The sequence below is a fragment of the Manis pentadactyla genome, chromosome 6 (genome assembly GCF_030020395.1).
Source record: "Manis pentadactyla isolate mManPen7 chromosome 6, mManPen7.hap1, whole genome shotgun sequence".
NCBI lineage: Eukaryota > Metazoa > Chordata > Mammalia > Pholidota > Manidae > Manis > Manis pentadactyla.
Genome location: NC_080024.1, coordinates 122,724,806 through 122,739,686, shown reverse-complemented (window position 1 = coordinate 122,739,686; position 14,881 = coordinate 122,724,806). Strand labels below are relative to the sequence as shown.

At 38.4% G+C, this 14,881-nt stretch overlaps 1 protein-coding gene across 3 annotated transcripts in view; it reads right to left on the bottom strand.

Annotated features, from left to right (window-relative positions):
* Nucleotides 1-14,881, bottom strand: part of GALNT1 (polypeptide N-acetylgalactosaminyltransferase 1) — a 141,263-nt gene that overhangs the window by 79,064 nt on the left and 47,318 nt on the right. For 2 of the 3 annotated variants that reach the window (XM_057504117.1, XM_057504118.1), the window contains one exon: nt 3,609-3,847. The exons of the other annotated variant lie outside the window; for it this stretch is intronic. In XM_057504117.1, coding sequence (XP_057360100.1) covers nt 3,609-3,747 — 139 coding nt within the window. In that variant the 5' untranslated portion in view covers nt 3,748-3,847. The remainder of the gene's footprint in view (nt 1-3,608; nt 3,848-14,881) is intronic. 3 annotated transcript variants of the gene reach the window in all.

The window sequence follows — 14,881 nt, the reverse complement described above, 5'->3', positions numbered from 1 at the left end:
GTGAGCTGGGGTTTGGGGAGTGCTCAGGTCCTGCATGGTCACAGCTTTGTATCTTAGCCTTTTCATGAGATGGTGAGTTCAGGCTGATGTAGATGTAGCCTGACTGTTGTACTGTACCTTCTGGTCTCTTTTTTAGGAATAGTTGTATTTTCAAAAATATGTATGGTTTTGGGAGGAGTATTCCGCTGCCCTACTCATGCCGCCATCTCGAGCCCCTCCTCAAATGATTTTCTTATTACAGAATTATCATTTTTACTGTTTTATGGATTATATTTTACCTATTTCAAAACATTTCTTTCCACATTTTAACAGTGATGAAATTGGAATGAAGCTTACAGTAACTGGAATGTTTTTGCTTTTTTAGTGGTAGATGAAATAAGTTTTATAAACAAAGATATGTAAGATATGAAATACAGCAAATTACCTGATTTTTTTAACATCAAAATTTTATATATAATGAAATACACTGAAAAGTCTGATACCTCAACATCCTTGTCAGTTTCAACCTTCTTTCTGATTTTATCTTCAATTTATTTGTAATGTGTTCAGTATATAAAACTCTCAACATGCAAGAAATTTGTAAGTTTCTGAAAGTCTATATACTAATAACATATTTTTAAGTTTTTAATCACTGGAAATTTCTATAATCTATATTCTCAAAGGTTTCCAGTTGAAATAACTCTAGTATAAACACACAAAAACTTGAATCATCAACATTTTAATGACCTGAGAATGAAGTACCGTGCGAGCATAAAGGATCAAATTCTACTTGAAATTGCATCTGTAATAATACTGACTGTTCTATAAATATTCAAATCCATAAATTGAATGAATGAGCTAATCCTGGAAAGATGAGTGGCAAAACATATTCTCAAGACATCACCCACACTGACTTTGTTTTTTTCAAGAGGAGCCCAATCTAATTCTCTAGCAACAGAAAATTTGCTATTGTCAGAACTATGAGAAAGAACTTCCCGGGTAAACAAAACAAAACTAACCCCTCTGTAATCACCAAAGACCAGCCCACTGTTACCTGAAGCAAGTAACAAGTAAATCCTAGAAAATGGTTAAGTATATCAATCACAATCTCATAAGAAGCATCCAGCATTATCGTAAGGATAATCTATCCACAGGTTTTAAGTAGAACTTAAAAAAAATAGAACATCTTAATTCACAATATAAAGAACAGAATTTGACAAATTTCACCAAATTGGCACTGTATAGCAGTTCAAAGAATATCCAGAAATGTGATTCTGAAACAATTATTCTGGAGTGTCATATCTGCTAATTGGTTTTTTGCTTTTGGGTTGTTTTGGTTTACAAAATGCCATAGAAAATGAGATTCTGGAGACCTTGAGTGTTCTTTAAAAAGAGACCTACATTCTTCTAGGTTGCTGAGTATACTTGATAATTCTACTAGGAAGGTCCAAATCCTTGGTGACATTACCTACCCACCCTTCTGCCAAACAACTTTAGCAGAAGACCTCTTCAGAGGCACCACAGCAATTCCTCATCAGCTCTCTGTTGAGAATCTTAGCACCTTCGGGGCTGTGAGGCTACTTAGAACCTCTAAGCTTCCTCTGCACCGAAACTTCACACCAAGCAGATTTTTCAAACTATTCTTTCTTAACATCAAATGTGTCTCCCTTCTTCAAATCATTTTTCCTCCAGAGTTAAATCTGGCTGAGAGCCTGTGGAGAACTGTTCACTCTCCTTTTCTCAAGGAGGTAATGATGCTATCAAATAGCTCCATCTTGTTACTTCTAGTCCATTTCTTCTTTACTTTGTAATCTTGTACTTTGTATAAAAGCTACTCCTTTTCTTTGATGAAAGCCAGTGGTTTTTTACCAAACTTTATTAACCTTACAATCCTCTTCAAGTATAATCCTTGTCTTCTGGGTTTGATCCCACACTGTCCCACCTGCTGCTAATCTTCTCTTTCAAGTATTACTTCTTCCCCTTTAATTTTATACCTTTCCTTCAACATACAAAAAAAAAAATACATACATACACAGAAAACCAACTCTGGCTCCATTCCTTTGACTACTGTACTACCCCTTTTTCTTTGTGTTGAAGCTTCCTAAGTGAGTAAGCTACACATCTCTACTACTTCCCAAGTACATCAAATCTGTTGGCACTGAAATGGTGCATGTCAGGTTCACAAATATATCAGAAACACCACATCTTCATCTCAGGTAAAATATTACAACAGATAAACTCCTCAGTTTTCATGACCATGCTCCCTCGGCTTCTCCCTCTACCTCTGACCTCCTGAGAAGCCTCTCTTCTTTTACTGACCCTCCATTAGGCTAACTCTTGGTCTATTTCTTTCTACCTCTGCACACACTCTGGTGCAGTCTCATGTATAGACAAGGTTTAGATTACTGCCTATGTCCTCCACCTCCACCACTCTCTAACTGCAGAACATCTCTACCGGCACCCCAAAGTTAAATATTCCAAACCCACCTTCACCACCCACTTCTCATCAAAGCTGCCACCTCCAGGGGTCCATATTAATTCATTCAAACAGGGAGACCTACGAGGATCTTAGACCTTTCTTTCTCTTACTACCTATATCCAAAGGCTCCCCACTATTTACATACTTTTGATATATTTTATTTCCTCTCCACCTCCAGTCATTTTAGTGTAGTCCCAAGCACTTCTCCAAATGTTCTCAAGAAGAAAAACAGAACTGGTTGCGTAATTCCATCTATAAAACTACAGTAAGTAGGCACAATTACCAATACGAATAAATATTTTTGGATTATAAATTTTAGGGGACCAGATACATTCATTATAAAAGTACAGAATATTTAAATGTGGCTACAAACCCAAATAAAACTTATGCTAAGACAGTAATTATTATATGTAATTCCCCCAAAAAAGTAGAATTACTATATAGCCAGATAGTCTAACTCATCAGGAGAGTTCAGAGCCCCAAACGGCTGAATTACTGACTCACAATGCAACTCATTTTCATTATGTTTAACAAAATAAAAGGCAGCATTTGTTTTTTGGCCTGAACACAAGGAGTTTAAGACTCAATTTTTCAGGTGTCCTCTGCCAAAAAATGCTAGTACTTCCAACCTAGATCCTCATCTATCTGTTTCCTTTCTTTTCCATTTTAGATACTGCAGCCTGTAACAGCCTAATTTTTACAAGAGCCTTTCTTAGAAGTGCTGACTAGATCTACATTAACAAAAGAACTTCAGATCATATCTATGATGACTTCTTCCCTTAGAACCAAGATGGTGAGACAGAAGAAATCTCTTTTGATACTTGATAATGCAGTTTTAATGCTCCACTCTGACTTTATGGCATTAGACCCATGTTTTGTACAATTTTCATAGTCCCAACTATGAGATTCCCCACATTAACTTGCAGAAAACTAACTACATTTAACAAAAATTGAATTTATACTGACTTTAATAGTTTAACTGTTGGTAGAACCCACTGAAGAATTGTTGGTAATACAATCATCATATATAGGAAACCAAGTATTATTATTAATCTAAAAAAGTTAAAATCTTATAGAATCCAAATTAATTAAGTGAAAAACCAGTGACATACTTATTAGAACAGGTGTATTATTATAAAATGTCACTCACCATCCCCTGCAGGAAGTCCTCTCTCCTTTTTTTCATCACATTTGTTGCATTCACTGAAGTAAAGCAGCAGGAACATATCCAAGAGTACCCAAATCAAGGAGGTGGCAAGGACCACCTTGCAATATGCAAATTTTCTCATGGCACTTTAAGTCAAATGCAAAATTTTAAAATATATATACAAACATCAAAGATCATGAAAATTATTCCAATCCAGTTTCATCAGAAATCACATTCATAACCTACAGAGAAAAAAGAAAAAAGGACTAACTTAGAAAATGAACTGGAAGACTAATATGCATGAGATTTTATTATAAAGAGTAAGTTTTTAAATCAAACTTAGAAAAATATTTGTAAAATACATAAAAATTAATAGTATCAAGAATATACAAGTAACTCCCACAAATCAATGTACAACAACCCGATAGAAAAGTTAGTAAAGGATGTAAACAATCACTTTGAAGAAAAGAAACATAATAGCTAATAATGATGTGGAAAAATGCTGACTTCACTTTAATTAGGAAAATGGCAAGTAAAACAACAGTGAGCTACTATCTCATACCCATCAAACAAATAGGTCATAACTGCCCTTCTATACAATTACTAGGCTAAAGCAGAAGCTAAGCTGTTAACTGTCATAGGAATTTAAGAAACCAGGGACTTCCAGTCCATTTCAACCACTCACATCCGGTTCTCAGGGTCCAAGGATTAATATGAATTCTCCTAGTAGCTGTGCTACAGCAGCCTATTGGGCTAATTCTCATCCCTTTGTCCTACTGAATCCCATTCTAAAAATGCTACAATCACCAGCCATTCAGAAACAGACTCATGGAAAGCATAATGGAAAAGAAAAGGGTATCATAAGATCTGAGACCTAGTTCTGGCTTTGAAAGTAAATTTATAGACTTCCCTGCTTTTTATTTTCTATTTCCCACCACCCACCTTCCTTGCTCTCATGCCCCCAATCTGTTAAAATACCGTTAAGAAATAACTGGAGGAACTGTCACCAAATGTGGGGATACATTTGGGATAGTCTATTAGAAGCATTTCTGGCACATAAGGAGTTCACCTTAGGGAGCTCTCAAGCAGTCTGAGGGACCTCAGAGGGTTAAAGTCGTCCCGTGGAGCAGCTGACACCAAGGCTCAAAGGCTTGTCACTGCTGATCAGGAGACAAGCCAAGTGCACTCAGATAAGGTGGATGGAGGAAACACACACTTTGCACACATGTTCCACAATAAAAGCCAAGAGAGCAGATGCTCCGAAGGACTGGGCTTATGGGCAACAGAGCAGCTTCTCACAAGGGCAACGTCATGTAGCAAGTATCGTGACGGAGAGCAGAGATGTATCTACCTGAACAATTCAGGACAGGCCAGACAAGTTTATCTCTGAAAAAGATATAATAGTTCTTGCCTACTTTACAAGGTTGTCAGACTGCAACCTGAAAAGCACCCAAAAATATTCAAAGTGATACTTATAAATGTAAAAGTATTATTTCTGTTCACCTCTCTGGGTGCTCTGTTGATCTGTTGCCTATAGTCCTCCTTTCATCAAACCAAACACTCTCTGGCTGCAGTGAGAACAGGGACATTACTATCACTTTCTTGCCTCAGAATCATACTTACTCAGTATCTGACATTGTGTCACTTGCAGGGAGCAACTAGTGGTAACTATGGTAACTGGGCTGACGGGAGGGCAAAAAGCATCATAGTGCAGTGCCATGGAAAACAGTTCTCTCCAGAGAAACTACATGTGTACAAATTTATATTTTGAGCTACTTCAACATGACAAGCTACCTCTCTTGGGCACTGGCAAAGTAAACCGTATGACTGCTAGTACATCATCTAAGATGCAAATGTGACTTTATGTTCTCTAAAATCTGCTGATATATGTTTTTTAATGTTTATAGCCCAGAATATTTAAATGTCAATCTTTATAACGTTGTATCTACTTGTATTTAATTTTTCCAAGGCAGCACAATTAGATTATAAAATGAGGATGAAATGCAGTGGGTGTGTGTCTACTTGGGAGGAAAGGGGTATGGAGGAAACGGGAGGTATAGGGAGAAAGAGGGAAACGGGAAGAGCAAAAATCTTTGAGATCCTATGTTAGGCAAAGATGCTTCAGAACAATAAAATACACAAACCATTAAAAAAAAAAGAAACCAAAAAAATTGGACTTCATAATGAAAATGTGCTCTTAAAAAAAAACAGTTAATAAAAAGGAAGTTAGATTGAGAGAAAATGTTTACAAATTACGTATCTGACAAGTGATTTGCATCTGGAAAAGTAACTCAAAATACGATTTAAAAAATCCCATTCTAACAAAAATGGGCAAACACCAAAAAAGTGATACAGATGGCAAATAAGCACACAAGAACATGTTCAACATCACTATTTGGCAACTTCAAATTAAGCTCACAATGAGACACCACCATGCACCAATGCAAATGGACATAGGGAAAAAGAAAAACACCAAGTGCTGCAACTGGAACCCTAACACGTGGTCAGTTGGAATGCAGAATGGTACACAGCCCCTGCAGAAAACAGTTTGGCAGTTTCTTCCCACAAGAATCTGCAAGCCATTCCTATTTACTTGAGAGAAAGGAAAACATAAGTCTAAACAAATAACTCTGTATGTGAATCGTTAAAGCATCTTAATCATCAAAATCTGGAAACATGAGAAGTGGAGACAAGATGGCAGCATGAGTGGAGCAGCAGAAATCTCCTCCCAAAACCATATATATTTTTGAAAATACAACAAATACAACTATTCCTAAAAGAGAGACCAGAAGACACAGGACAAAAGGCAGACTACATCCACAGCTGCAAGAACCCAGCACCTCATGAAGGGGGTAAGATACAAGCCGCAGTCCAGGGGGACCCGAGCGCCCCTCACCCCAGCTCCCAGCGGGAGGAGAGGAGTCGGAGCGGGGAGGGAGAGGGAGCCCAGGACTGCTAAATAGCCGGCCCTAGCCATATACACCAGAGCGCAGACACAGTGCGTGCGTGGGGTGCTGGAAACTAGGGAAACAGAACAGTAAGACCTGTGACTAGCTCCCCGCAGCCAGCGCCCCTGGGACAAAAGAAAAGCAAATACTTTTTGAAAGTCTTAAAGGGACAGGGACCCCAAAGCTGGACAGAAGAGTCCTGGGACACTTAGACTAGCAGCTGGGAAACCCAGGGAAATCCAGGCGCCCTAACACCCTGGGCAGCAGCGCAGCTCGGAGGCCCCTCATGGAGATAAACAGCCTCCCATCTGTTTCCCCTCCGATGTGGCTCTGCCATATTGAAGCAGCAGACCGAGGCAGGCCACGCCCACAGCAACCAAGGAGCTTAACTCCACAGCGGCTGGGCAAGAATCAGAGGCCCCGTCTGGGCGCAGCTGCCCAGCACAAGCCGCTAGAAGTTGCTGTTCTCCAAAGAAAGGAAGGCCACAAACTAGCAAGAAGGAACCTTCTCCCAGATGACACACGCACCAGCTCCGCACAACTACCTCTATCGCCATGAATAGGCAGAAGAATTTGATACAGACCAAAATCACAGAGTCAAGCCCTGAGAAGGAGATATACCTAACCAATCTTGCTAAAAAAGAATTCAAAATAAAGGTCATAACCATGCTGACGGAGCTGCAGAGAAATATGTAAGAGCCAAGGCATGACGTCCGGAGGGAGATTACAGAAATGAAATAATCTCTGGAAGGATTTATAAGCAGAATAGATGAGATGCAAGAGGCCACTGATGGAACAGAAACCAGAGAACAGGAACGCAGAGAAGCTGACGCAGAGAGAGATAAAAGGATCTCCAGGAATGAAACAATATTAAGAGAACTGTGTGACCAATCCAAAAGGAACAATATCCACATTATTGGGGTACCAGAAGAAGAAGAGAGAAAAAGGGATAGAAAGTGTCTTTGAAGAAATAATTGCTGAAAACTTCCCTAAAATGAGGGACAAAATAATCTATCAGACCACGGAAGTACACAGAACTCCCAAAAGAAGGGACCTAAGGAAGACAACACCAAGACATATAATAATTAAAATGGCAAAGATCAAGGACAAGGACAGAGTATTAAAGGCAGTCAGAGAGAGAAAAAAGGTCACCTACAAAGGAAAACCCATCAGGCTATCATCAGATTTCTCAACAGAAACCTTACATGCCAGAAGAGAATGGCATGATATATTTAATGCAATGAAACAGAAGGGCCTTGAACCAAAAATACTGTATCCAGCACAATTATCATTTAAATATGAAGGAGGGAATAAACAATTCCCAAACAAGCAAAAATTGTGTTGAGGGAATTTGCCTCCCACAAACTACCTCCACAGAGTATTTTAGAGGGACTGCTCTACATGGGAGCACTCCTAAGACTAAATAGATGTCACAAGAGAAAATAAAGTCACAGCAAAGAAAGCAGACCAACCAAATATTAACTAAAGGCAAAAAATAAAATCAACTACCCATAAAAGCAGTTAAAGGAAACACAAAAGAGCACAGAATAAAACAACCAACATATAAAGAATGGAAGAGGAAGAATAAGAAGGGAGAGAAATAAAGAATCACCAGACAGTGTCTAAATAGCTCAATAAGTGAGTTAAGTTAGACAGTTAGATAGTAAAGAAGCTAACCTTGAACCTTTGGTAACCACGAATCTAAAGCCTGCCATGGCTGTAAGTACATATCTTTCAATAATCACCCTAAATGTAAATGGACTGAATGCACCAATCAAAAGACACAGAGTAATAGAATGGATAAAAAAGCAAGACCCATCTATATGCTGCTTACAAGAAACCCATCTCAAACCCAAAGACATGCACACACTAAAACTCAAGGGATAGAAAAAGATATTCCATGCAAACAATAGGGAGCAAAAAGCAGGTGTTGCAGTATCAGTATCAGACATTACAGACTTCAAAACAAAGAAAGTAACAAGAGATAAAGAAGGACATTACATAATGATAAAGGGCTCAGTCCAACAAGAGGATATAACCATTATAAATATGTATACACCCAACACAGGAGCACCAATATATGTGAAACAAATACTAACAGAATTAAAGGAGGAAATATAATGCAATGCACTCATTTTGGGAGACTTTAACACACCACTCACTCCAAAGGACAGATCCACCAGACAGAAAATAAGTAAGGACACAGAGGCACTGAACAACACACTAGAACAGATGGACCTAATAGACATCTATAGAACTCTACACCCAAAAGCAACAGGATACACATTCTTCTCATGTGCACATGGAACATTCTCCAGAATAGACCACATACTAGGCCACAAAAAGAGGCTCAGGAAATTCCAAAACATTGAAATCCTACCAACCACTTTTCAGACCACAAAGGTATAAAACTAGAACTAAATTGTAGAAAAAAAGCAAAAAGGCCCACAAACACATGGAGGCTTAACAACATGCTCTTAAATAATCAATGGATCAATGACCAAATTAAAATAGAGATCAAGCAATACATGGAAACAAATGACAACAACAACAAAAGCCCCAACTTCTGTGGGACACAGCAAAAGCAGTCTTAAGAAGAAAGTATATAGCAATCCAGGCATATTTAAAGAAGGAAGAACAAACCCAAATGAATAGTCTCATGTCACAATTATCGAAACTGGAAAAAGAACAAATGAGGCCTAAAGTCAGCAGAACAAGGGACATAATAAAGCTCAGAGAAGAAATAAATAAAATGGAGAAGAACAAAATAATAGAAAAAAAAAATCAATGAAACCAAGAGCTGGTTCTTTGAGAAAATAAACAAAATAGGCAATCCTCTAGCCAGACTTATTAAGAGAAAAAGAGAGTCAACACACATGAACAGAATCAGAAACTAGAAAGGAAAAATCACGACGGACCCCATAGAAATACAAAGAATTATTAGAGAACACTATGAAAACCTATATGCTAACAAGCTGGAAAACCTAGGAGAAATGGACAACTTTCTAGAAAAATACAACCTTCCAAGACAGACTAAGGAAGAAACACAAAATCTAAACAAACCAATTACCAGCAACGAAATTGAAGCGGTAATCAAAAAACTACTCAAGAACAAAACCCCTGGGCCAGATGAATTCACCTCGGAATTTTATCAGACATACAGAGAAGACATAATACCCATTTTCCTTAAAGTTTTCCAAAAAATAGAAGAGGAGGAAATACTCCCAAACTCATTCTATGAAGCCAACATTACTCTAATACCAAAACCAGGCAGACCCCACCAAAAAAGAAAATTACAGATCAATATCCTTGATGAATGTACATGCAAATATACTCAACAAAATATTAGCAAACCGAATTCAAAAATACATCAAAAAGATCATACACCAGGACCAAGTGGGATTCATCCCAGGGATGCAAGGATGTTACAACATTTGAAAAACCATCAATATCATCCACCACATAAACAAAAAGAAAGACAAAACCACATAATCATCTCCACAGAAGCTGAAAAAGCATTTGACAAAATTCAACATCCATTCACGATAAAAACTCTCAGCAAAATGGGTATACAGGGCAAGTACCTCAACATAATAAAGGTCACATATGATAAGCCCACAGCCAACATCATACTGAACAGCGAGAACCTGAAAGCTTTTCCTATGAGATCGAGAACAAGACAGGGATGCCCACTCCCCCGACTGTAATTCAACATAGTACTGGAGGTCCTAGCCATGGCAATTAGACAAAACAAAGAAATACAAGGAATCCAGATTGGTAAAGAAGAAGTTAAACTGTCACTAGTTGCAGATGACATGATATTGTACATAAAAAACCCTAAAGACTCCACTCCAAAACTACTAGAAATGATATCGGGATACAGGAATGTTTCAGGATACAAAACTAGCACACAGAAATCTGTGGCCTTCCTATACACTAACAATGAACTAATAGAAAGAGAAATCAGGAAAACAATTCATTCACAATTGCATCAAAAAGAATTAAATACCTAGGAATAAACCTAACCAAGGAAGTGAAAGACCTGTACCCTTAAACAACAAGACACTCTTAAGAGAAATTAAAGAGGACACTAGCAAATGGAAACTCATCCCATACTCTTGGCTAGGAAGGATTAATATCGTCAAAATGGCCATCCTGCCCAAAGCAATATATTTGATGCAATCCCTATCAAATTACCAACAACTTTCTTCAATGAACTGGAAAAAATAGTTCAAAACTTCATATGGAAACACCAAAAACCCCGAATAGCCAAAGCAATCCTGAGAAAGAAGAATAAAGTTGGGGGGATCTCACTCCCCAACTTCAAGCTCTACTACAAAGCCACAGTAATCAAGACAATTTGGTACTGCCACAAGAACAGAGCCACAGACCAGTGGAACAGAATAGAGACTCCTGACATTAACCCAAACATATAAGGTCAATTAATATATGATAAATGAGCCATGGACATACAATGGGGAAATGACAGTCTCTTCAACAGATGGTGCTGGCAAAAGTGGAAGAGAATGAAACTGGATCACTGTCTAACCCCATACACAAAAGTAAATTCAAAATGGATAAAAGACCTGAATATAAGTCATGAAACCATAAAACTCCTAGAAAAAAACATAGGCAACAATCTCTTGGACATAAACATGAGCGACTTCTTCATGAACATATCTCCCCGGGCAAGGAAAACAAAAGCAAAAATGAACAAGTGGGACTATATCAAGCTAAAAAGCTTCTGTACAGCAAAGGACACCATCAACAGAACACAAAAAGGTACCCTACAGTATGGGAGAATATATTCATAAACGACAGATCTGATAAAGGGTTGACATCCAAAATATATAAAGAGTTCATGCACCTCAACAAACAGAAAGCAAATAACCCAATTAAAAAATGGGCAGAGGAGCTGAACAGACAGTTCTCCAAAGAAGAAATTCAGATCGCCCACCGACACATGAGAAGATGTTCCACATCACTAATCATCAAGGAAATGCTAATTAAAACCACAGTGAGATATCACCTCACACCAGTTAGGATGGCCAACATCCAAAAGACAAACAACAAATGTTGGTGAGGATGTGGAGAAACGGGAACCCTCCTACTCTGCTTGTGGGAATGTAAATTAGTTCAACCACTGTGGAAAGCAGTATGGAGGTTTCTCAAAAAGCTCAAAATAGAAATACCATTTGACCCAGGAATCCCACTCCTAGGAATTTACCCTAAGAATGCAGGGGCCCAGTTTGAAAAAGACAGATGCACCCCTAGGTTTATTGCAGCACTATATACAATAGCCAAGAAATGGAAGCAACCTAAGTGTCCATCAGTAGATGAATGGATAAAGAAGATGTGGTACACATACACAATGGAATATTACACAGCCATAAGAAAACAAATCCTACCATTTGCAGCAACATGTATGGAACTAGAGGGTATTATGCTCAATGAAATAAGCCAGGTGGAAAAAGACAAGTATCAAATGATTTCACTCATATGTGGAATGTAAGAACAAAGAAAAACTGAAGGAACAAAACAGCAGCAGAATCACAGAACCCAAGAATGGACTAACAGTTACCAAAGGGAAAGGGACTAGGGAGGATAGATGGGAAGGGAGGGATATGGGCAGGGAAAAAGAAAGGGGGCATTACGATTAGCATGTATAATGTAGGGGGGCCATGGGGAGGGCTGTGCAACACAGTGAAGACAAGTACTGATTCTACAGCATCTTACTATGCTGATGGACAGTGACTGTAATGGGGTGTTGGGGGGGGTCTTGGGGAAGGGGTGAGCCTAGTAAACATAATGTTCTTCATGTAATTGTAGATTAATGATAACAACAACAACAAAAAAAGACTAAGAACAACAAATGCTGGAGAGGATGCTGAGAAAGGGGAACCCTCCTACACAGCTGGTGGGAATGTAAGCTAGTTCAACCATTGTGGAAAGTCATATGGAGGTTCCTCAAAAAACTAAAAATAGAAATACCAATTGACCCAGGAATCCCACTCCTTGGAATTTACCCAAAGAATACAGCTTCTCAGATTCAAAAAGACCTATGCACCCCTATGTTTTATCACAGCACTTTTTACAATAGCCGATATATGGATGCAACCTAAGTGTCCATCAGTAGATGAATGGATAAAGAAGATGTGGTACATATACACAATGGAATACTATTCAGCCGTAAGAAAGAAACAAATCCTACGATTTGCAACCACATGGATGGAGCTGGAGGACGTTACAGTTACGCTCAGTGAAATAAGCCAGGCAGAGAAAGACACGTGCCAAATGATCTCCCTCATTTGTGGAGTATAACAATGAAGCAAAACTGAAGGAACAAAATGGCAGCAGACTCAGAGACTCCAAGAATGAACTAGTGGTTACCAAAGGGGAGGGGTGTGGGAGGGCAGGTGGGGAGGGAGGGAGAAGGGGATTGAGGGGTACTATGTTTAGTACACATGGTGTGGGGGAACACAGGGAGACCAGTGTAGCACAGGGAAGGCACATAGTGGATCTGTGGCATCTTGCTGCACTGATGGACAGTGACTGCACTGGGGTATGGGTGGGGATTTTATAATATGGGTAAATGTAGTAACCACATTGTTTTTTCACGTGAAACCTTCATAAGAGTATATATCAATCGTATCTTAATAAAAAAATTTTTAATAAATAAACACACAAAATAAATAAATAAAAACTTCTCACAAGGAAGACCTTCATAAAGTGAGGGTTATTTTTGTAATATCTTGATTTAACCCTCTTTAAGTTATTTCTTAAGTAACTTATAGAACATAACTTATGGAACACAGTCCTGTATTGTTCTTCAACATTAACATATACCTTGTATTTAATACAAATAGTTGTGGACAAACATGGGAAACCCAAAAGTCACCATTATATAAATCCCCACAACCAACAAAAGAATCTATAAACTTAGCCTCAGAGAAGTGGAATCTGTCAACTATTTCTACTATCAGTTATTTTTTTCTAAGTTAAGAATATCATATTCTAAATATATCAACATTAGAAAAACACAGTCAGTAAATGCAACATTATTTCATATAGGACACTGTGAGGAAAGAGTTAACATAGTTGATCTGTTTTGTTTTAGTCAGTCCTTGCTAACTAATCTCTGGGGGATGCATGGAGTCATGGCAATGACCCCTGCGCAAACTCTGAGAACTAAACTCTGGGAATGTTCACAGTCGGAAGCAGTGGGTCAGGATGTACCAGGCTGTCAGCACTGTTTAAAAGTAATCATCAAGATTTATGATGTACACCTGGTATCTAGTATCTGTTAAGTTTCAGTTACCAGGCTGGCCCCATGGCAGGAATGCCACTACGTCGTAACCAGCTTCCTGTAAGAACTCTGGATTCAGTTAACTGAATAACACTTATGTGCTTACCCGACCAGAGACATCTTGTACATTTCTCTATAATTCACAGCTAGAGATAAAATCATGTCCATGTGATCCTTGAAAAGGAAAGACATGGAAGTCTGTGCCTGATCTCCCTAGCATTCACCTGTACACATATCTATTTTCCTGCTGTACTGCACTGTATCCTTTGACAAAATTAACTTTACCCATGAGTACAGCATTATGTTGAGTTGTAGGAGTCCTTCCAGCAACTCAAACTAGTGGGCAATCATGGGACCCCTAAAGCAAACATCATGAAACAATCTGATTTGCCAATATCTACTTCTCTCATTATTTTTCATAATATATTTTCTAATTTCTAATTTCTAATTTCTAAATTAATAATTTCTAATTATATTTTCAAATAAGCTAAATGATCATAATCACAAACTCCTTAAATTTTATTAATTTAAGTGTATAGGAACAAGTTGACATAACAGGCCTGAGAATGCTATCCTTAGCAAGGCTTGATTGCAAGGTTGGCCCTTGGCTAGCATCTGGAAACTTGAATAATAAACAGTTCCCTACACTGATACAAAACTCACCTTACCTGACATGTGTGCCTCAAGATTATGCAGAGTACCTGTTTCCCTTCTGGAAGCCTGAAATTTTGGTACATGCTAGGCAGAGATACCTCTATGTGTTCCCATAAAAACACTGGCACTGAGGCCAACAGGCACGTGAAAACATGCTCCACATCGCTAATCATCAGGGAAATGCAAATTAAAACCACAATGAGATAACAACTCACACCAGTTAGGATGGCCACCATCCAAAAGACAAACAACAACAAATGTTGGCAAGGATGTGGAGAAAGGGGAACCGTCCTACACTGCTGGTGGGAATGTAAATTAGTTCAACCATTGTGGAAAGCAGTATGGAGGTTCCTTAAAAAACTCAAAAT